Source organism: Platalea leucorodia (genome assembly GCF_965183815.1).
Source record: "Platalea leucorodia genome assembly, chromosome: 16".
In the NCBI taxonomy this organism is placed as follows: Eukaryota; Metazoa; Chordata; class Aves; order Pelecaniformes; family Threskiornithidae; genus Platalea; species Platalea leucorodia.
Window position 1 is genome coordinate 1,919,669 of NC_138838.1, and position 21,509 is coordinate 1,941,177.

General features: G+C 47.9%; 1 protein-coding gene across 1 annotated transcript in view; it reads left to right on the forward strand.

The window, feature by feature from the left end:
• CALN1 (calneuron 1) overlaps nucleotides 1-18,733 on the forward strand; it is a gene marked incomplete at both ends in the record, with an annotated part of 108,575 nt that extends 89,842 nt beyond the window's left edge. Inside the window, 2 exons of the mRNA XM_082328035.1 lie at nucleotides 12,295-12,466; nucleotides 18,606-18,733. Of these exons, the coding sequence (XP_082184161.1) occupies nucleotides 12,295-12,466; nucleotides 18,606-18,733 (300 nt within the window). The remainder of the gene's footprint in view (nucleotides 1-12,294; nucleotides 12,467-18,605) is intronic.
• Between the last annotated feature and the right edge of the window lie 2,776 nt (nucleotides 18,734-21,509).

Here is a 21,509-nt window from a genome sequence, read left to right on the forward strand (position 1 = left end):
TATCCTGTGACCTCTTTATGATAAAGCTATCCTTTTCCAAGCTGTTTTGTTGTGTGCTGCTGGTCTTCATCCTAGAAGTTACAGTGGTTCAGTGTTGGACTAAGAGGATTTTTTTCTCTCTCCTATGCACCATGCAAGCTGTTCATTTATCTTTAGGGGGACTCTTTGCAGGACACGTTATAGATTTAAGAGGGCAGTGATTATAGTCAACCTGGCATAAACAATACCACTTCAACCCCAGAAGAGAACCATGTCAGTTCTGGAAGTGTAGTATGTCTTCTCATGTTTGTCACCAAAGTCAGGCATTTGAGCCTTGAATGAATATTACCAAAGAAAGACAGCAGAGACCAGGGTACTGTCCCCAGCACACTCTTCCCTGGCCTGGCTTCTCCAGCTGTGACCAAAGGGCACAGCTACCCCCCAGCATCTCTATTTGTGTCCTGACTCCTCTCCAGGGCTGCAAACACAGCAAGGAAAGTCCTGAGAGCTGAGGGACCTTTACAAGGAAACACCCTGCCCCTCCTCAGCCTGCACGCAGGGGTTAGGTGATGACAGAAAAGCAACATTTGCATGCATGTCCATGTCAGCATCTGTGCATGGACCATCCCCTGCCCTGCCCTGGCAGCCAGGATGCTCCTGGCAGCTTCGTTGATAGTGCAAGTTGTGCAACATTCACACCTCTGCTTCCCCAGCCTGGAGGGCCCCACGCCTGCTGGGCACGGTTGCCTTTCCAATGCTGGCCGTGCAAGAAATAGTCTTGCTCATGAGCAATAGTCCAGTATGCCTGCACACAGACACCTCCCCACTGCAAGGGCAGGGAAGGGAAAGGAAGACATGGCTGCACCCATGCAATGTCCTGCTGCTCCCTTTCTGCGCTGCTGCTCCCTTTCTGTGCTGCTGCTCAAAAACGTGATAGGTTTTACAAGTCATCAGTAGAAGGAATATTAAAGGATCAAACAATGGTGATACTCCTTTGCTTTCTGGGCCGGTCTGTGTCATTCATTTTCTCAGCAGCACCATTTTGGCTTCATAGCACAGTCCAGCCAGGTTAGGAGGTGTCTCTGGGGGCCCAAGCAGACCAAATGCCGAAGCACAGCTTGCGAAAGGCTCCTAGGGATCTGTATCCTGATGGGAAGCCCTCGCCTGGATCCTTAACAATATGTAAGCACATTGGGAACAGCAGAAAAGATAAGGTTTGTGCCAGCCGAGCTCATACTGGAAGGACCGTGAACACATCATGTTTCCTACGAGTTGGGTTCTCTTCGGGACTGTGTAACCCCACTAACCTGAATAAATGACCCTCTCTGCTCTCTCCATCTTGCCTGCTCACCAGTAAAACATGCTGTAATGGGGCCTGGGGGTATGCGGGCTGCGTACCCTCCTAGGCCTGCTGGTGCATTTCACAGCCATTTTCCAGTTGTGTCCTCTTTACATTTGACGACCGTCACCTTGGAGCAAACCTGATCTATAAAGCACCATTTACTCTGCACCCACCGCAGCACAGAGCATCGCAGCCCGCACTTGCATTTGGGGCTGGACAGACCATGGTGAGCTATGAAACATCGAGACCAACCTAAAAAACAAATGTAGTTTGGCTAAATACAGCAGCCTGAGAAGCTGCTCTCCACCTATCTTAGCTTTGTCTGGAGTTAGACAGCAGTATTAGAAGGTCTGTTTGCTGCCTCGTTTTTATTATTTTTTGTTAACCATCATCTGCAGTGTCAAGGATGCCTCAAGTTTCCCACAGTAGCTCTCAGTCTCCCTGGTAAAGCTTTTATTAATTATTAGTGTCCTTCATGCATTTCAGGAACGTCTCACCTTCTAATCCACTTCTCCTGGCATTCTCGAAACATTTGTAACTATTAAGTAAAAAATTGGTTTCCTTTGGCTAAAGGCTTTCAGGAGACATTCGGCAGCAGGGCTGCACGGCCAGTTCATTTACTTCACTCAGGTTTCTGCTGCCTGATCTAATTCAGAAGCAGCTTAAAGATCGCTTCTCCAGGCAGTGATGCTGCCCACGGCTGTGTGCAAAAAATGGGGAGAAGAGTGGTGGGTCGAATTCAATCTGTTTTGCGAAGCAGACAGGACAGGTTATTTTTGCGAGACGTTGGCTCTCCCTCAGTCCATAATCCTTCTGTGCTTGCTGGGTGTCAGGTTTATCGTTATTGTCAAAGAGCGATAGCTCATGCTCCAGGTCTGTGAAGCTGTTTTGCTGGCACCTCGCATGGCACAAGCTTTATCTCTGGAGCAGCTAACGCAGATCAAAGTCCCCACACATCCTTGTTCGGTGCGTGCCTGGATCAAGATGTAAATATGTCTTACCCAGTGTAGCCAGACTCAGGAGCCGCTGTCCCGCAGGGGTCCCGGCATGTCCCGCTGGGCTGCAGACCCCTCTGCCCTTCCCTGATGGAGGAGCATCTTGTAGGGCAAAGAATGAAGGCCCTTTTTTTCTTGCAAAACATGGGGTTTTGGCATACCCCCACATAGTGACCTGCCACGAAACCCCCTTGTCGTGCTCTCATCGATTGAATGGGGTGGAACAGGACTGCCTAAAATCTGCTGCCCACAGCAGGACACACAAGCATCACCTGCACAGAGCACGTTTCACTTCATCCCGCTGACGGATTTACGCTGAGGAGGTGAATCCATTAGAAACTCCATATCTGTGGGGTAGGCTGAAGGCGCTCGCTCCCAAATGGGAATTCCCAGCTTTAGCCCTAATTAAATCTTGCAAGTTTGCTCCTCTGAGAGACTCCCACAGGCCTCGCATCGAAGGTCAAGATTTTGCAGACCTATTTATGGATGCACTTTGATTGGGATCAGACCGGCAGCCTGTTTTTGAGGCCTGGGAGCTTTAAAAGTAGGCAAAAGAAATTGTTAGAGCCTGTTAATTTGTACTTCAGCCTGAGAGCATTCTCTAATTAAAAAAAAAACACCCACCACTTCTCCATGTTTTAGTTAAACTATTTAAAGTTAATTGAATGGGCCCAGGATTAATATTCCTACTGTGTTTTCTGTGGAGGTGTTACTGCAATTTACCTATCAGGGGGCCTATTTCTCTTAGCCCAGTTTAATAACCATTATATCCCAGCTGCGAAGCAAGCAGATCAGGGCAGAGGTAAAGCCAATGACCCACTCCCCTGCTTAATACATCACTCCAGAGAGTTAAAGTCTGGCTCTAGTAAAGGATGACACCAACCTCACCAGGTGGTGAGATGTAGCACAGGGAACTGCATCTCCAGGTTTGTTCTTGTACAGCCAGGACTATACAAGAGGATTTCTTCGCAGACCAGCTGTCAGCAGCATTTTCCATCACCAGACCCAAACAACAGCATCTTCATGGGTTCATTTCAGAACCGTGCTGGGTGCACCAACTCATGTCCCAGGAATCCTGTGTCATGTAGACAGGAGGTTTAAGGGATGCTCTAAACCCACCCTGGGTACAGGTGGGGACATGGCAAGCAAAGGTAATACCATCTCTGAGGCACCAGTGAGGGACCATGGGAGGAAACGTGGTGAGCACTGAGCACATAGGACTCATCAGGGGTACCCATCCCTCCCCAGCCCCTGCTCTGTAGGCATGCCCTAGCAAGCACTTGGGTGTGAGCTGGGACAATCCTATATTTTTAGCTTGACAAACGTTAGTTTGCTGAGTAACTCTGAGACCTGAAGTAGTGTGGACGTCCAAGCTGTTGGAGGCAGCTATAATCAGATATGGAGATGTGCAGGGAGCAGCACAGCACCTGGGAAAAATAGCAAATAGTCATCTTTGCCAGGAAGACAAGTGTAAAGAGCTTAGCTTTACTCTCCCTGAATGAACAACATGTAGCAACAAGGGTGAGGAAGTAATAAAGAGAGAAGAAGTAACAGCACCAGTATTTAGAAAATGGTATTTGAAGCATCCCAACCATTGAGACAAAGGGACAAGTGGGACCTTCCCAGACAGAGGCGGAGAGGGGTGCAGGGCACTCAGGCTGGCTATGAGCTCCCAGCTCTGGGCTGTGTAGCTCTGCAGGAGTTTTGCAAATGATTTTCAGTATTGTTTGTTGCCTTATTCCAGTGGTTCAGGTGTATGTGCGCAGGGACAGGGCTGTGTACACCAGTCCACTTTCTGAGCCAGCAGCTCAGAGCTATCAGTGCCGCTTGCAAGCAGCAGGATGGAGTGAGGAACCCATCTCCATCCCCCCTGTGCAGGCCAAAGATGACTTTTTTCATTATATTTAGCATTGGACTGAGTTGTGGGGGCTTTTTTAAGATTAAATATTATTTTCTGCATGGGAAAATGCCAAACTGTCAAAACCTGAACAGGTTCCTGGTTGTGCATCGGTTCCAGGTGGGGGGATGTGGATGATATGGATGGGGATGGGGGGCAGGCAGGGGCGTTAGCCTGCAGTTCACCAGCGGGGAGCTGGGGAGGGCACCCCGGCTCTGCTCATGCTCACCAGGCACATTGCCCACAGTGAGCCTTTGTGGCCTCCTTGAGGTGGACGACTTCTTGCCTCTGGTACATGGCAGGCTCAGGACTGCCCCCAAAACATTTCTAGAAGGTTAACAAGGAGGTGGTGGGCATTTGTGCTCTCAGAGCATCTGTTCTGTCCTTCATTTTTATTTATTCCTTCTCCTCCTTGTCTGCACAGTCAGACAGCTTTCCTACACTGAGCACCAGCCTGGGCCACCCTGACCCCCTTGTCCTGCTCCCTGGCCCCCAGGGAGCACCCAGCAGCAGTCACGCTTATCCCGAGCGCTGTGGAGGGGAGCGCAGGACTTTCTGCCCTGGGTTTCAGGCTGGCAGACACACAGGGGAGAGCTCACATGCTCTCACCCCATACACCTTTTTACAGAGACCACCGCTCTTCGGCATGGTCTTGTCCCACCCAGACAAGCTGGTAAAGGAGGTCGTTTTGACCCATACATAGAACAGTTTGCAATCTACAGACATCGGTGCCTCTCGCAGAGCTGCGGGCATCCCAGCAGTGCTCCTCAGCGGTCCCATGTGGGCTATGGGGTGGCTGGAAGGACACACAGCGGGGGTACCCACGGGCCAGGTTAGTTTTGAATGCCACATCATTTCATAGTGCAGACTTCGGCCAGGCGCTTGGGGTTAAGGGTGCTGTGAATATGCACTTAGATCTGATTATAATTTATCAATGTGTGTACAATTCCCTGCTGACAAAGCTGCCGGGAAGAATGGAGCAATCTCCTGTTAGCCAGCACAGTAACGAGCCCGTTACTATGGAAATGAGCTTGTTACCCCTTCCCGCTCCCCCGGCAGGCGAGGTGCTCCGGTGTGGCATCGGGGAAGCTGGCTGTTCCCAAAGACTGTGTAAGCAAGTGGCACCTGGATGACAGCCACCCCAAGGCCAGGGTGGGGTGGAGAAGCTGTGGCAAGCGGCTGGGTGCTGGGATAGCTGCAGGGCGAGGTGGCCTGGGGCACATCCCACTGACACAGACAGCTCGAGTGAGCGGGCAGGCCCTTGTGGTGTCACGCAGCCCCAGCCACCCTGTGGGTAAGCACGTAAGTTTATTTCTATAGGGGCACTGGTTCCTGCTGGGCTCCTTGAGCCTGCACGTTCCTGGCACTGGGGGTGCGTGTGTACAGATGGGGCCAAGCAACAGCCTTGTGCTCCCTGTGAGTGATGGGAGAGAGGGACGGAGAAACACCCTGTGGGTGCACTGGCTGCCTGCACCAGTCCTGGGCTCCAGCCCCTGGCAGGATAGGACCACGTCTTTCTGCAGCAGCAGAAAGCTCCCAGGAGGAGGAGGTGATCTGTCGATGGGTAGAGCTCTGCTCCCTCTCACAGGCTAGTGGGGATCATTGGAGGCAGCTGGAAGCTGCCAAGGCTGAATTTATATCTGCTGTCCTGCAAAAAGCCCCTTCTCTACCTGTGTGCTGGGATAGTGACACAGCCCTGCATGGTGGCCGTTCAGCAGAGAGGACACCCGGGGCCTTGAGGTCTTCTTGGCAGGGTGACAGCATGCTCTGACTATCCTCCCAGGCTGTCTGCCTGCAACGGGCATCCCAAGGGAAAGGTGCTCTTTGCTCCACTCCCACAACCACTCCAGTTTAAGGTGAGGACATTTGTTTGCTTCTCTTACCCCGAATGGTGTTCCCTACAAGGCAGCTGACAGCATGGAGGGGCAGGTGGCTTTCTCTGGTCTTTGCTGAGGATTATCATACTTCAGCCCACTCATAGGAGGCTTGTCCCAGCAGCAGAGGCACACAGCTAAACTGGGAGGAGGTGAGGGGTGACTATTGCACTGGGTTTGGGGAGAAGCACACGCTCTCCCTTGCACTGCCCCATCTTCTCCTTCCCACCCCCCCGTGGAAGGGCAGCAAGCTGGGACAAGGCTGCTGTCAGCAGGGCAATGTGAGACCTCCACAGATGGCTGGGCATGGTCCCCAGATAGAGAAAGTGCTTGTGCACACGTGGGAACAGCCTCAGGCCCTGCTACAGCCCACAGAGCAGCCCTGGGGGACCGCTGCATGCTTCACCCTGGGCCATAAATGCAAGTGCACTGGCATGGAGCAAGTGGTGGAAGGATGAAGAGAAGTAGTGATGGAGAAAAGAAAAAGGAACCCCTCCATCTTCAGTTTATAGCACATAGTCAGCCAGCCTGGACAGGGACATGTGTATGGAGCAGAGCAAAAATATATCTTCTGTGCTTTCATTGCCGGTGCTGTAGGACTCCCACCCCTCCTTCAGTGGATGTGTGGGCCAGCAAGAGGGGGCGGGTAGAGGAAATTAGCTTTGCTGTAATGGTAGTCATGATTTGGGGGAGCACAGAAAAAAACATTGCTGCTTTAAAAGCAGTAGCATGTTACAGGCTGCGAAATGGCTTTGTCCCTCTGTTCTGGGGGAGCCGTGAGAGTCGCTCCAGGTCTCGGGCTGGCAAATGTTCTCCCTTTAGTGGCATGTTTTCTTTGACAGAAAAACAGATAATGAGAAACATTGAGATTTGGAGGGGGGGTATGTCTGGACATTTAGAAAATACATGTTCCCACATATATTTTTTATACACACACACACAATTTTATACTTTACACTTGATTATATATATAAGACAATACTTACATATATATATAAAAGCTCATCCAGGAGCTTTTACAGTGGGGGCCTGCCACAGTGCTGTGGATTGAAACGGCACTCGCTGCCTCTTAGGCACGAGTAGCGAGTCCTTCAGCCTTCACAGCGCAGCAGATCCCATCGGCAAACACGGCTTTGCTTGCAGGAGCTCACTCCCTTTCTGCATGGTCTCCCTGCCCCTCCAGACTCCTGGCTTCTCCAGCATACACTGTTTTCCTCTCGTTATAAAAATTCCATAGCTGAGCTTATCTGGGAAGTACAGTCGGTACAAAATGGCCATTCATCCAGCCCCGAGGCAGAGATGGGAATACATTAGATTCTCTGTGGAGCACACTGGGGCTGTGCGCTTTAATATATGGCCAACACAAAGCATTGGTCCTATCAGAAATCCCAGATCAGTAGTTTATGAGCTCAAAGCCCGTCTGGCTCAAGGAACAGCTGCAGAGTCGGCTGCGAGCACTGACAGAGCTGCCTGTGTTCAGAGCCGCCCAGAACCGACGTGACGGTGGTTAGCACAGCACAGAGCCCAGCTGCTCTGCAAAGAGTCCGAGTCTTTTTTGGGCCACGTGCCCTGTTGTGGCAGTCGGCTGCAAGTGTGGGCAGAGCCAGTCTGCATTTGCCTTGCAGGTATGCAAGACACCAGTGGCCTTACATGCAACAGGTCTGAGAGCAAAACAAAGGTGTTATCCCATTGTTCAGAAATTACCAAGGGCTGCCCCAAACAAGAAATCTATGAAATGTAGACGTGGTGCTTAGGGACATGGTTTAGTGGTGGAATTGGCAGTGTTAGGTCAATGGTTGGACTCGATGACCTTCAGGGCCTTTTCCAACCTAAATGATTCTATGATTCTATGAAGCTTTTGGTTGTGCAGACCTGATTTTCAAAAGCACCAGGGAAAAGCCTGCTCTCCTGCTGCTGTCTCACTTTCCACTTGGAGCCCTCAACAGCCCAAGGTGACCTTTTTAGGTGACTTACATGGGACACCTGTGCCCCATAGGCTCAGGAAAAATAAGTATCCAAGTGCTTTCCTAGCTAAAACCATCGCTGCCAGAGGAGCCAGTCCTGCCTCCTGTTGAGAAGAGCATTTTTATTGATGTGGTTTCAAAAGATCTTGCAGGTCACCAGAGTGGCCCCGCTCATATTGCTGCAGGGTCCCAGCCTGGCATCACCCCATCTGCATGGCAGTGAGGCCAACTTAGGATTCAAGAGAGGAGCCTCCCACTCTTTTTTTAAAAGCAGAACTGATATTAAAGGAAATTATCATAAGTAATATTTCAGCATTTAACTCTTCAAAGAAACAAGCTCTTCCCATAGAGTCATTTCCCTGCATAGAGCAGAAGGAGAGCATGCCAGGTAGGACACAGCAGTAACTGAAAAAGGTGCCAGGAATGAAACCAGTGCTCTGCAGGCATGGCGGCTGTCAATATCAGCTGCAAATTTTGGAAACTGGGGGTAGGGAGACAGAAGGAACTGGTAGGGACTCTGCTTTCATTCCCAGCAGGAAATTTAAATCAAGAAGGAGTCAGGCAGCTACAGGTTGGATTGGATCAGGTCCACTTTCCCTTCCAGATGTCTCTTGGAACAACATCCTCCAACTCCAGGAGATGTTTCTGCTTGAGATAGTTACTGAGGTCCATCAGAAACTGCAGTGGACAATTCCTGGTGCTGTTCATAGAAGCCAAACATACCCGTACAAGCATAGGTTATTATTCGGGACACTCACTGCATCGCTTGGGGCATTTGAGCCTCAGCATTAGGCACAGTTGGTTTCTATGTTATTGCTTACAGTGTATTCCAAGAGTACCGGTTCAGAAGCAGCATCATTGATTTCTTCTAATTATAAATCCTATAGAAAGTTTTCAGCTTGCAACAGTCACAGTTTCCCTCTCAGAGGAGCCAATAAAAGTTAAGAGTTGCTCCCTGGTTACTGTCATTACAACAATAAAAAGCCAGAGTAATTGAAAAGCGAATCAGGGAAACTGCCAGATTGGAGAGCAATGATAACAGAAGAAATTACCTCGGAGCCCAAGCCCAATGCGAAGTCTTGTCACCGCTTCACCGAGCTTGAGCCCATTCTGGACAAAATCCTGGGCTGACAAGTATCTAACAGAGGACTTGCCTCCTGCATGAAAGTACTGGAGCGTAGGGCAAAGCAGGAGCAATGACCATATGCTTGCCAACAGGCCAAACATGCGGTACATGAGCCAACGAGGGTGATTTTGAACCACATCTAAGATTGTTCCTCTTCCTAAAAGGCAAAATGACAACGGAAGAATAAAAAAATAATTTCTCCCTATATTAGCATAAAGCTTAAAAGCAAGAGCTGGAGATGCAGCAACAGATGTATATTTGTCAGGAGAACAATTATTTCCCACTAGATAGATTAACTGGTGCAGGAAGACCCAAAAACCCACAAGTCATTACTGTTTTCATGTTGTTAAGATTAGACGACAAACGTGGTTGTGTTTGTAAACCAGGTAGCTTGAAGCAAAGCAACAGTAGACTCTGCAAAAGCTCGTTAGTAGCAATGCTGGTATAGAGAGAGACCAGCAAAGACTCCTAAGTGAGAGCAAAGGAGCAGCCTATGTATGTCAGCATAGGCAATGGTGTGTCCCAAGGTGAGTTCTCACACCTGTAATTCTGGAGGCAGACATGAAGGGGAAGGGGGCGGGGGCTGATCCGGAGATGTTCTTCTTCCAACACAGTCATCTTGGGACATAGTGAGGCAGATCCTGAAGCATTCAATCGTCTTTTACTCTCCACAAGGACAGGATGCATGCAGCATACCAGAGATCCCTCATCCTCAGCTACCCTGCCCATGTAAAGTCTGTGAGCCCTTCCAGTAAATCAGTCTTAAGGAGGCTTGCACATCCCTGCAGATATCCTCAAAAAAGGATGCAAGTAAAGAGCAGGTCTCAGAGACACTGCTCTGGGCTGTGAAGCACTCAGGGGTGAGCATCCATCTGGTGATGGGTGAACACAGGTTTTGGACAGCTTCTAGAAAGGCTGTTCCCTGAAGGGGGTGGGGAAACAAACCCATAAACTACAGCAAAAACATTTGTATTGGCCTCAGAGAACTGTCCCTGAGCCAAGAACAGGAAGAAAACTCCAACACGGGTTGAACATCACACCCTGATGAGGTGGAAAGGGGGAACCACATGCAGTCAGGCTGTTCCTGTTGATATGAGGTGACCATTAGGATGAAATTATGGGTTTGGCATATAGGTGGACTCAGAAAGATGCTGGGGCTCAAGTTCAAGTTTGAGTTTCCCCAAGACAAAGACGCCAAAGGAATGCAGGATTGGGTGGTAGGTGAGAAATCATTGCTTTTACCTCCCTGGCACTGGTGTGCAATCAACGCTGCAGGAAGCTGACCGGGAGGGCTGCAAACCCTGGGCAGCCTCAAGGCACTCTGCAAACCTCCGCTAACAACACCTCCCGACACCGCTGTAAGGCAACCATATGAATTAACCCCCATTTCCACACCTCTAGTTGCCAAGAGAAACGCTTTTCATAATCATGCCAGTTGTGAAGTACACAGCTGCTCAATTTTACTTGTTCTTTTAACATTAAAGAAAGCAGAATACAGACAGCAAGATTTCCTCATGCACAACAAAGCAGGCTGGAAATTTGTGACTAAATACCATGGGGATTTGCAATCCAGCTTTGAACTGTGCAACAAGGAGCCACTGGTGACAATTGTGCGCCCGCTATTTTTAGCTGGGCGGCGTGAACGTTGAATCCCTGAGGAACAAGGACAGCAGCAAAACCACTAAACCCACTAGGCTTGTTTTTCGGAGAACACATCTGGGGCAAAACCAAGAACTTTGGCTCTTGCCCCTGCTGTCCGCATTTCCGCAGATTTTCTGCACCAGGTTTTTGATCGTTGCAGGAAATAAACAAATAAATAGAATTGTAGAAATCAGCGCTTCTAAGGATAGATGGATAAATATATATGTACGTGTGCAAATCTGCCTATACACACACAGATATGCATAAATATTTCAGGGTTCAGATTTAATCAAAGCGCACTCACTTTTCTTAGTTAACCACTTTGAGGATTAATGATTTTGCATCTGTGCAATGAGGTGTGCAGCCATGGTCAGGGAAGACGACCTTAGATAACACACCGGGTGGCTCAGAACTGATAAGGTTTGTTCTGTCCTTATCAGGCTGGGGGGAAAGGAGCGGGAATTTCTTGCCGAACCGTTTCTGAAATGCCGGCTATGCAATCTGATCACACGCTATCACCATGCTCTCAATTGCAGAAGCAATTGCAACAGTTTTCATCGCCTTTCCTCCACTGCAGCGTTAAGCCAGAGGTGTTTGGCCTTTCTGAGGTTTCTCAAAGATGGGTAGTTCAGAAGAGGGTGTACAAGTCCTGGTGCTCGCTGTTTGCTATAGGCAAGCCTGTGTTTTGGGCTATAAGGCCTGAGAGTTCAAGGTGCTGTTCCCAGGATGATCATTAGCAGCACAGGGGGAGGCTCGGGGTGACTCAGAGCATTTCCACCCTTCTTTGTTGACTGCACCAATGGCTCAGAGAGACCGGTCTCCTCACCTGGCACTGCAAGTCAGCCAGTGTGAATGCTCTCTCTTCTGTAGTGTTAGCAGATATTAATACCACAAACCTCACACATGTGCAAAGTTCCTCTGCTGCAAAATGTTCATTTCTACATATTCTGTATGAATCATCTGGTTTTAATAGCTGGTGTGTCTAAGAACAACAGTTACCTCCTGGATCTACAGCAGAAGTCAACTAAGACGGAAATGTTCTCTGCTTGTACTCGCCATGCAGGCACAACTGGAGACCTAGAAGGAAAAAAGGGGCAGATTCAAGGTTGTGGCTCATGGCAAGGTGTAAGAGCTACCAGGGGAGTGTCTCGGTGTTTTATCTCTGTTGGGATGGCCAGGACTGATACCAGATTGATGCATCTCCAGCCTGGAAGACCATCTCTGGCATAGGGCTGTGTTTCTCTACTGCTCTACCAGCATTAAGCAAGCTGGCAAGAGCTCTAGCAACATCCATTTGCAACATTCACACTGTTAGTGTTAAATGAACCCAAAAGAGCAAAATTTGCAAAGTTATATTGAGGTGTTGAAATGAGGTTGAAAAAAACCCACAAGTAGGGAACTGCGTCATGCCCACATGCCTCTCTTCCTCCGAGTACCATGCTTGTGGCTGAGTCTATCTCGGTCCTCTTCCCACAGTTCGACATGCAGAGGATAACACTGGAAGAGCTGAAACACATCCTCTACCACGCCTTCCGGGACCACTTAACGATGAAGGACATCGAGAACATCATTATCAATGAAGAGGAGAGTTTAAATGAAAACTCTGGCAACTGCCAAACAGAGTTTGAAGGTAAGAGAGAAAGTTTCTGTACAATTATTCTCTTTCTGCTTCATCTCTAAAACTCAGCCTGATCCATGACATGCAATGGGCAAGCGTGAAGTTATTTTAGAGTAAGTAGCACACTTAGAGAGCTCAAGGGCTGCCATTAGCCTTCTTCCATGTGGTCTAAGTAAAGCTGATCCTGTTTCAGGCAGGGGGATGAACTAGCGGACGCTTTGCCTTATGGCCCTCTTTTCTCTGGTGGGATTCAGGCAGAGGTGCAGCCCATACTGAGGTGAGTGTCTAAGACAGACTGAATTTCCCTGCAGAAATATGCATCACTCAGCCTCTCATGGGAAGGCTTTTTTGGCACTGGGTCCTGCTCTAGCAAGCTGTGTTAGGCTCCACCAGTCTTCTGCTGTTTTTCCACAAACAGAGAAGGTCATCTGCTCTAGGGTCCCAGAGAACAGCTGGGGAGAGTCCTCTCTCTGCGTTGTAACACCAGCAACGAGCAAAGACGGTGCATCTGCACCCTACTGCCCTACACACCTCTTGTTCAGTGCTGTCGGGACCACTGCTGTAGAGCTGCAATATGCTACACAGCTACACCCCATGACAACTCATCTCAACACATGTGAGCATGTCTGCAAGTTCAAGGTCTAAGCAACCCTCAGCGGCAGCTAGAGAAAGGGAAACATTGCTTCGGCAGCTGTTACTTAACGCAACGTCCTCCCAGCACTGCCATAAGACCACCGAGTAAGTGATCAGCAGCCGTGATCAGATACAACCTTAACTTTTACAGTAGATTTTGCACTTTGAACGGAGATAACACTGGCAAGAACATTCCCCATTTTAAGCCTTAGGAAAAGGATTTTCTTGGCCAGAGGGATTTGTGCTGCTCCAAAGGATTGCTGGTTGGAACAACTAAACAGATACAAATCATCTCAAGTACAGAAAAGTCCGGGGAGACACCTACAGAGAATCTCAGGGTTTGTGCATGTCACCCTGGGACAGCTACTGTGCTTTCCCACCCACAGCAATGCCACTTTATATAGGCCATTTGGGGGAAAATCCTGATCCTGTGAGCGGTCAAATAGCCTCTGAAAGGGCACCAGGCAGAGGCACTGAAGCGTCTTTAAAACAAAGCAAAGGATAAAAATATTAGTGCAATTCTTAGCCTGGCTAATTAACGGGATTCAGAAGCTATATCCAGCACACTCACCCTCTGCTAAATACTGCAGAAAAGCTGTAGAAGAGCACAGCTGAATTTTAAAAAGCCTGCAGGAGGGAGGCAAGCAGCAACACTCTTCGAATCAAGCCAAGCAACATTTTTTTTGTTCCTTCTGGAGAGCGGCAGGGAGGAAGAGATGCTTACTTACATGAATGGAGTTGTTAGTCCCCACTGACCTGCTGATTCAGTGAAGACATGCGCCAGCTGTCACCGCGGCGAGAGGCATGCAGGCTTCTTTCAGCTTCAGTACTTGGGTGAACTATCCCAGGCGCAAAAAAAAAAAAAAAAAAAAAAGGGTCCGAAAACCTAAATGCTCAGCATCTCATTTTGGAAGTCCCAGCTTCCAAAAGTACAGCAAGAACAGCTTTTCTCGTGGGATGTTGGCACTGCTGGTGCTAGGCAGAACCTAGAAGCAAAACAGATCCTTTTTTAGATGTTGTTAGAAATACACACACACACGCACAAATCCACCAGAGAATAAAGATCAACTGAACGCTGTCAACAAAGATGCAAAGTTTTGCTTCAGGTCCCAGAGGAAGGGGACTGTTCTGGTCCATGACAGCTCTGACATGAGCATTTCTCCCAGGAAAGGCAGACTGAGAGCAGTTTGCATCCCTGCAGCTCTCTGGGCTGGACATGCCATTACCTGAATGACCTACTTGTGCCTTGGTGTTCCCATTTCCCAAACACTAAGGTCCCTACAGGGCTCGAAAGCAGGAATTATAGGGTGTCATGGCATGGACCAATGGCACTAAGGGAGAGCTGGCATGAAGGCTGGGCAGCATCTCAGCCTAGCTTTAAATGGCTGTACAGAAGGGGCTCTATGTAAGTCAGACGCCCTTTACACACTTAATTAGCGGAGTGAAGGAGATGCTTTTTGGGTATAATTCCTCAAGTTTATTTTAGGTGCTACCTTGGGATCAGATGAATTGCACCTTAAAAAGCAGCTATTTCTTTCAACTGTAAAGGGACTAGCTTAGAGGCTCACATCTATATTTAATGTACATTTCATCCACCCCACGAAAGTGCCTTTAATTATGGGTAGGAATGAAGCCAAGACAAGCCCTGATGGTTTTCACTGAGATTTGGGAACGGCTCCTAAGGGAAAAGACATAGCAGATACTTTCAGTAGTACCTTGCTGAAATGGGGGATCTCCACTCACTGTCACCTCACCATCGAAGAGAAGCCCTGAAATCCTTCTCCATCCTGTGGACAGAGACATCCCCCCTTCTCCACACCTGGGGTTAGCTGGCTCAGCCCAGCCAGGTGCTAAACAGCACTGTACAGGACACATCGCCGTTGGTACAAATACATACAAATTTCTGTCGTTCTCACAATCTTGCTGTCTTGGCTCCTTGTTATAATAAGGTCTTCACAACTATGTAATATTCTTCCTATATCAACATGGACAATATACCTTATCTCTCTCTCCCACACTCATATACGCACACACAACCACACACACGCTTTAAACCAAATACAATATTCATATTATGGTCAGGGACAAGTCCAGGATTTTGTTCAGTTCACTCTGAACATGAGAGTCATTTGCAAGACATCAGATCTAGGCTTACATTACAACTTTCCCTCCTACGCATTTCTAGGGGTTTTCATTTGCCTTATTCTTGATGAAGAGCAAAGCAATGAAAATGCCCAACTCCTCAGTACAAGCAGCCCACACCAGCCCCGCCGATAAAGGATACAACCAGAAGGGAGGCATGGTTATGTCTTCAGCCTTTCTTTCAATTTTTATTAATGCTTAAGGCAGGAGAACGAAGCTGAGAGCCAAGAAGGGTGTGTGTGTTTATGAGAAGAGACACAAGAAAATGACAACTGTTTGCAGTGACATTGTACTAACAAAAATTTGTAGTACAAAAATCATTTGTCTGGCAGCTCCCTTTATCCAAACGCTCACGACATTAAGCTCGTGGCAAACAAGAGTGCCAGCTTGTTACGGTGACTAGTGCTGTCTGCCACGGGTATTTCATCCTCAGCCCTGATACTCAAATTAACTGGATGTACAAGAGCTGCCGCAGCTCCCCTCCCTGCTCTCCCCAGACAAGCACTAGGAACATCCACTCCTCAGCTAAGAGCTTGGGAATGAAAAACTGACCTCTTAAAACGACAATAACTCCAGCCAGCCAGAGAAAGCAAATATCACTCACCTTCGGCAGGGTTATGACAGAAGCCACTATAAATACACGGTAGCTATTCATGTTAGCCAGCTTTGTTCTGCAGGCGAGAAAGCTCCCAGCACTTACCCTGACCATCTCAAACCCACCGTCGGCATTGCGACCAGCCTGGCAGCCACAGCCAGTGGACTGATGCACCCTGAAACAGGCTGAAGCATTGGTCCCATGTCCTGGTGGAGAAGTTATAGCGACCATAGCTCTGTCTCTGCCACCTAGAGACTGAGTCTACCTAGGACTCACCATGGTGAGTCCTCCTCGCCAGCACATTCTCTGCATATTGAGAAGATGAAGGATGACCCAGTCTTAATTTGCCTTTGCTTCTTGAGATCTCATTTACATTGGATAGCCTAGGAGTTGCTCTCCCCCCTAAGAAGAGGCTGGGGCATCTCCAGAGGAGCTTCAGGCTCTGACCATGTTCAAGAATCGGCTCACATCCAAACTCCTGCACACCCCATGGGTATTAAAAACTGCTGGCAACCAAATGCAAAACAGATTGAGCATCCAGCCCTGCGACAATGCCAGCTATGGAAACCAGCAGGAAAAATCATAGATGCCATGCTCAAAGGATCTATGAATTTGGAGAAAGGAGAGAATTGAGGACAAAAGCTTACCAGTTAGCAGGGAGGGCAAATGGGTCTTCATATTTAAGAGGGCAATTCACAGGGCAGCACATAGTCTTGTTCACAGTGAACACAGTCAGTAATTTCAGCTTCTTTGTTTCCCTGTGGCTTGCAAGGGGGCAGAGGAACTGTAATACTCGTCTTCTTGCTGGAGTAATTCCATCTGAGCCCCGACCAACAGCAAGAGGGTCTCTCTGGGTCTGCAACACCTCTACGTTTCAGCATAGACCTTTCCCCTTTCTTCTGAAGTGATTTGGTAGGTTATTTGGTGCACATTCAGCTGGTAAAGAACAATAACTTACCTGGATCCTGCTGCTCTAAAACTCTGATTTTACTTGATGATATAACAGAAGATGAAAGAAATAGTTCAGTTCAGGCACACTTCTGCAAGAAACACTGAACATGCTTTACTCTCTTCCTTTGAATAGGAGAGCTGCCATCACAAAAAGCCTTGGCCTTCAATTGCTGCTCTTATTCACCGTGATCAGCATCAGAGCCCCTCACTGAATGGCAATGCTGACTGTGATGGCTTATGTCACTGTTTGTCTGCTGGCCGGGAGTGTTTTCAAAGTACAGAAATAATAGAGAAATAAATAACGAAATAACTAAAGCTGTGATTTAACAAGCTTTTCGAAGTGCTGGGGCATCATGCACAAAACCAAGGAACCACGGTATTGATTCCGAGTGCATTATAAAAGCGAGCAAAGGAATCAAGGAGTAGAGCAGTGCAAGCAGAAAGCAAGTAATTTAGGAGAGCTGCCGTAAGAGGGATTTCATTATCTGCAGAGAATATAGCGAGTCCCTTGGAGCGCTGGTAGTGCAGCGATTCCCTGCCCTGGGCAGTCTGACTCAAAGTGCTGCCTAACGAGGGCTTCTTGTGCCTCCGGCACTGAGCTGATGCTGGGGGACCACGTGGGAGCTGGGATTAGGGCACCGACACTGCTAAATCCTGGCCAGAGGAGGTGAGGGGGGGATGAAACAAGTGTTCAAAATGCAGCATCCGATGCTTCGCTTTCTCTGTGTGATGAGCTTCAAGCCTGGATCAGAACAAGGTTTTTTTCCATATTAGAATATATGGAAACATTCTCCTGGATTTTTCCAGACATGGGCACTTGGAGCCTTTTCCTGGTTGCTTTTTAGGTTTATTGTATTTCTGAGCTTGTTGTCAACCATCTGAAAGTCTCCCATCATCACAAGTCCGTCCATGAGAAAAAGGTGATGGGTGCATCCCTTCTCAGGCCAAAGCAAGACCATGCGTTACTGCCCATAGCCGCAGGGCAGAACTATCCATCCCGCGCGTGAGGATCTTCTGGCTTTCTGTGATTATCCCGGAGGACCTTCAAGGCCTTTTCAAACAGATTAATCTTCACAGTACCCCAATACCACATGTTGTTCTCATATTCATAGGTAGGGAGGCTAAGACAGAGACATGAATCCTCGTTGATGAACTTAAAAAAAATTAAAATTAAATAAAATAATGTCAAATGCTAAAAATCCCAACTCTGTCTGCATTGTAACTCCTGCAAATTACTCTCACCTCTTTTGACAATTATTCTGCAAGCATTCATTTGAAAAGTTTCTTAATAAGTCTGATTTTGCTTAGGCACAGAAAACCTAAAGATAGTTTGGAAAAATGACTAACGTACTGTGCGTGCTCATGGGAACCATCACAGTGGTTTCTTAAGTGTTGTCGGGGAGCACATCTTGAATCTCTGCTCATTCCCAGTTGACCTGGATGAGTCTAAGGGATTCACAGAAGACCAATATTTTCGATTAAAGAACTTTAGAGAGAACTTTATAAAGATCTTAAAGGAAATACACAGATAAACCAAAACACACCTACAAGCATTGGAAGGGTTTAAAAGCCAAGATGAGAGAGAAAGGCCTTCCTGCAATATGAGAGGGTGGTCTATTTGGAAAATTGGTTTGGATGCAATGAAAGGTAAGGGGGATTATTTGGAAATGTCCCAGCAGGGAGTGGTAAGACTTGGCTGGCACAGGGGATCTCTGAGGTGGGGACTAGAGGGTTATGTCAAGGTAATAATCAGAGGCAAAGGAGGATTTCTGAGCTCCGCTGCTCCTGGTGGAAAGCAAAAACATTACTTTGGCCAAGCATCTCACCTTTCCCATGTCTTCCCTGCAGTGCACGCCCAGAAGCAGAACAGACAGACCTGCGTACGGAAGAGCCTTATCTGCGCGTTTGCCATGGCCTTTATTATAAGCGTGATGTTGATTGCGGCCAACCAGATCCTGCGGAGCGGCATGGAGTAGCCTCTCGCCATGACACTGTGAACCAAACTGACCATGCATGCGCATGCCACCGGGTGAGCTTCCCCCGAACCGACTCTCACACGGCAAAGAGACAGAGGCAGGCAGATAAAGCACCATTCGACAAGGAGCCTGAGGCCAGCAGCGTAATGTGTCTTGTGAATCAACTACATCCTTTTGGCAGGGACATAAAAGGGCTGTCTTAATGCTTTAAAGGTTTTGTTTCCTAATGCAATAAAAAAAAAAATATACAGGAGTCCCGAATTATTGCTTCAAAACAGCAATGGTAACTTGGAAGAAACTTTCATCCAGCAGCCTGTTTTGCAGTTTTAAGGAGGCACAGCCTCATGACTTATTGCAGCGGGGCTGTCTTTTAACCTAGGGGCCGACTGACTATTCTGCGTAGCTCTCCGCTGGGCCCGCATTCCCAGGAAGTTGATCGTAGCATTGCCACAAGCAAGTTCTGTTCGTTTTAGTTCATGTACTCCAGCTTCACTTTGTTTTTCCCTTATGACCATGCCTTTGAGTTTATGGCATTAGAGGGGAGCTAGAGCATCCTTGTACAGTATTTTCAGAGGAAAAAAGAGGAGAATTTGCCAGCATCATACAAAATTTCTATTTTTGCTTCATAAACGCCACCTTTGACACAAGACTGTGGGGTAGCATGAGTCCGTTTGCCATTTTTTTTCTGACCGTGAATCAGGGCTTGAGAAGCACCACCCGTTTTCACACATGGGCATTTCTGAGATTTGTGCACAGTCTTCCAACCGACTCTGCAACCACCAGCGCCAGTTAAAACTCCCTCTATCTGGTTCTGTCTGCATATTCAACAAGATTTGCTTTCCAGCAGTTTCGCTGGTCTTCAATAACCTTATCTGAGATCAAAATCATGAGGAAAGCTCAGAAAGAGCTTTCCTCCCCTCTCCTTGCCTGCACAAATTTTATTTATTTCATTTCTTATGCTCTGGTTGTAATCTGCAGTGAAACCTCCGTGTCAGACACCTTCTCATGGGAGAGGTTATATTTTCGCCTACTCGGTAGCATGTGGTTTTGACCAGCCAGCTGCTCCGGTCCCTTCCAGGAGCCGTACCACCACCACCATCCCATGGGCAGGCTCCGAAGAGGGTAAGCTGAAAAACAGACTGCAGCAAGAGAAGAAGGAATCAAACTAGAGCCTACCGCCATATGTTACGTAGTGTGTCAGACTTTCAGATCCTGCAAGTGTTATTTTTCCTGGAAGAGATTTTAATGAGCAGCAAGGAGAAGAGATGGAGTGATGCAGAGTAGAGACACAACACATCCCGCGGAAAGCACAAGGACTGGGTGAGCCTGGAGCCAGGATTACATCAGAAAGCATTTTTCCTTTTAAACTTTATGCCAATCCTTGCATTTACCTTCGGACCAACTGTGCACCTGTGTGTCACCCCAGGACAGATCTGGTTTCCTTGCCCTCGTGGGAGAGGTTTCCCAGCTGGTGCTCATGGAGCCAGCGTGGGGAGCACTCCCAGGGAGGTCCACGGAGGCACCCGGGTATTGGAGTTGCGGTGGCTTCGTGGTGCCGGCTGGGCGAGCTCCAGAAACACCAAGGAACAGCGAGATCTTGCTCCTGTAAATGTAGATGACTGTTTCCTGTGTCACGAGAGGGGGCAGGATGGCTCCCCAAGGGACTGCAAACCACGAGCTTCCCTGATCCTACACAGCAGCCATCGGCTTAAGCCTGGATCCGTCCCAAAGACTCGTTTCAGGTCTTTCTTTGATTACAAGTTCTATTGATAACAGTTAACCTGTATTTTTTCGTAGCCTAATTTAAAAATCTGTTTCTCATTGTTCCGTCTCCCATCACCCCTTTAAACTGATGTCATCCCTTTGGATTTTGCCTTTAACTGTGTGTCTCAGTCACCCACCTCCACATAGTTGCCATTTTCCTGGTGCATCCCCCCTCCATCACCGAAGATGACAGCCATCTTTTCTCTGCTCTGAGATGAGGTTGTTTTTTTTTTTTTTTCTGCCTTTCACAAACACACACTTCTGTATTTCTGTTCTGCTGTGACTAATAGAGGTCAACTGCAAAATATTCCGCAAAAAATTGTTATATCTCCCAGAAGATGGAGAGATTTATGTTTGCTGTAGGGCAGCAGCAGACTCCAAACCAAAAATGGAAAAATCTTAGGGAAGCTCTGAGCCTGAGATTCGCACCGCTGGGGAACGAAGGCATGCTCCCAGCACTTGCTGCACTGGACATTGCAGATAATGAGCTTTGAGATCATTTTAAGGAAACGGTCATCCACATTTTTAGGTCTCAGGGGCATGTGAAAAGATGGCAGCAGCAACAAAAAGTCTAAATGTTACTTGCCAGTGAGTATTTAAGTATATAATATTATATATTGAGTATATAATACTTTTTTTTTCCCCCAGCACTGTGCTGGAGTGAACATGGGCAGCACGGGCAGATGGAGATGGAGCAGAGAGGTGGGCACCAACCCACCAGCCCTGCTCAGCAACGCCAGAAACATGGGGCAGAGTGGTGCCTCTTTGCTGAGCCCAGAAACACAAGCTAAAACACACAGACCAGGCATTTTTCCATGTACTTCTCATTTGTCTGACAGCTAATACCAGGCAGATTCCAATTATAACAGCTACCTTACAGATGAGATGATTTTTTGCATTACTTTAAGGTTTCTGGAAGGCTCCATAATTTCTACATGCATGCTCCATAAAAACCTCTGTAAATACAGTCATTTTTCAGTATAATTCTTCACCTTGAAGTTCCATTTGTAAA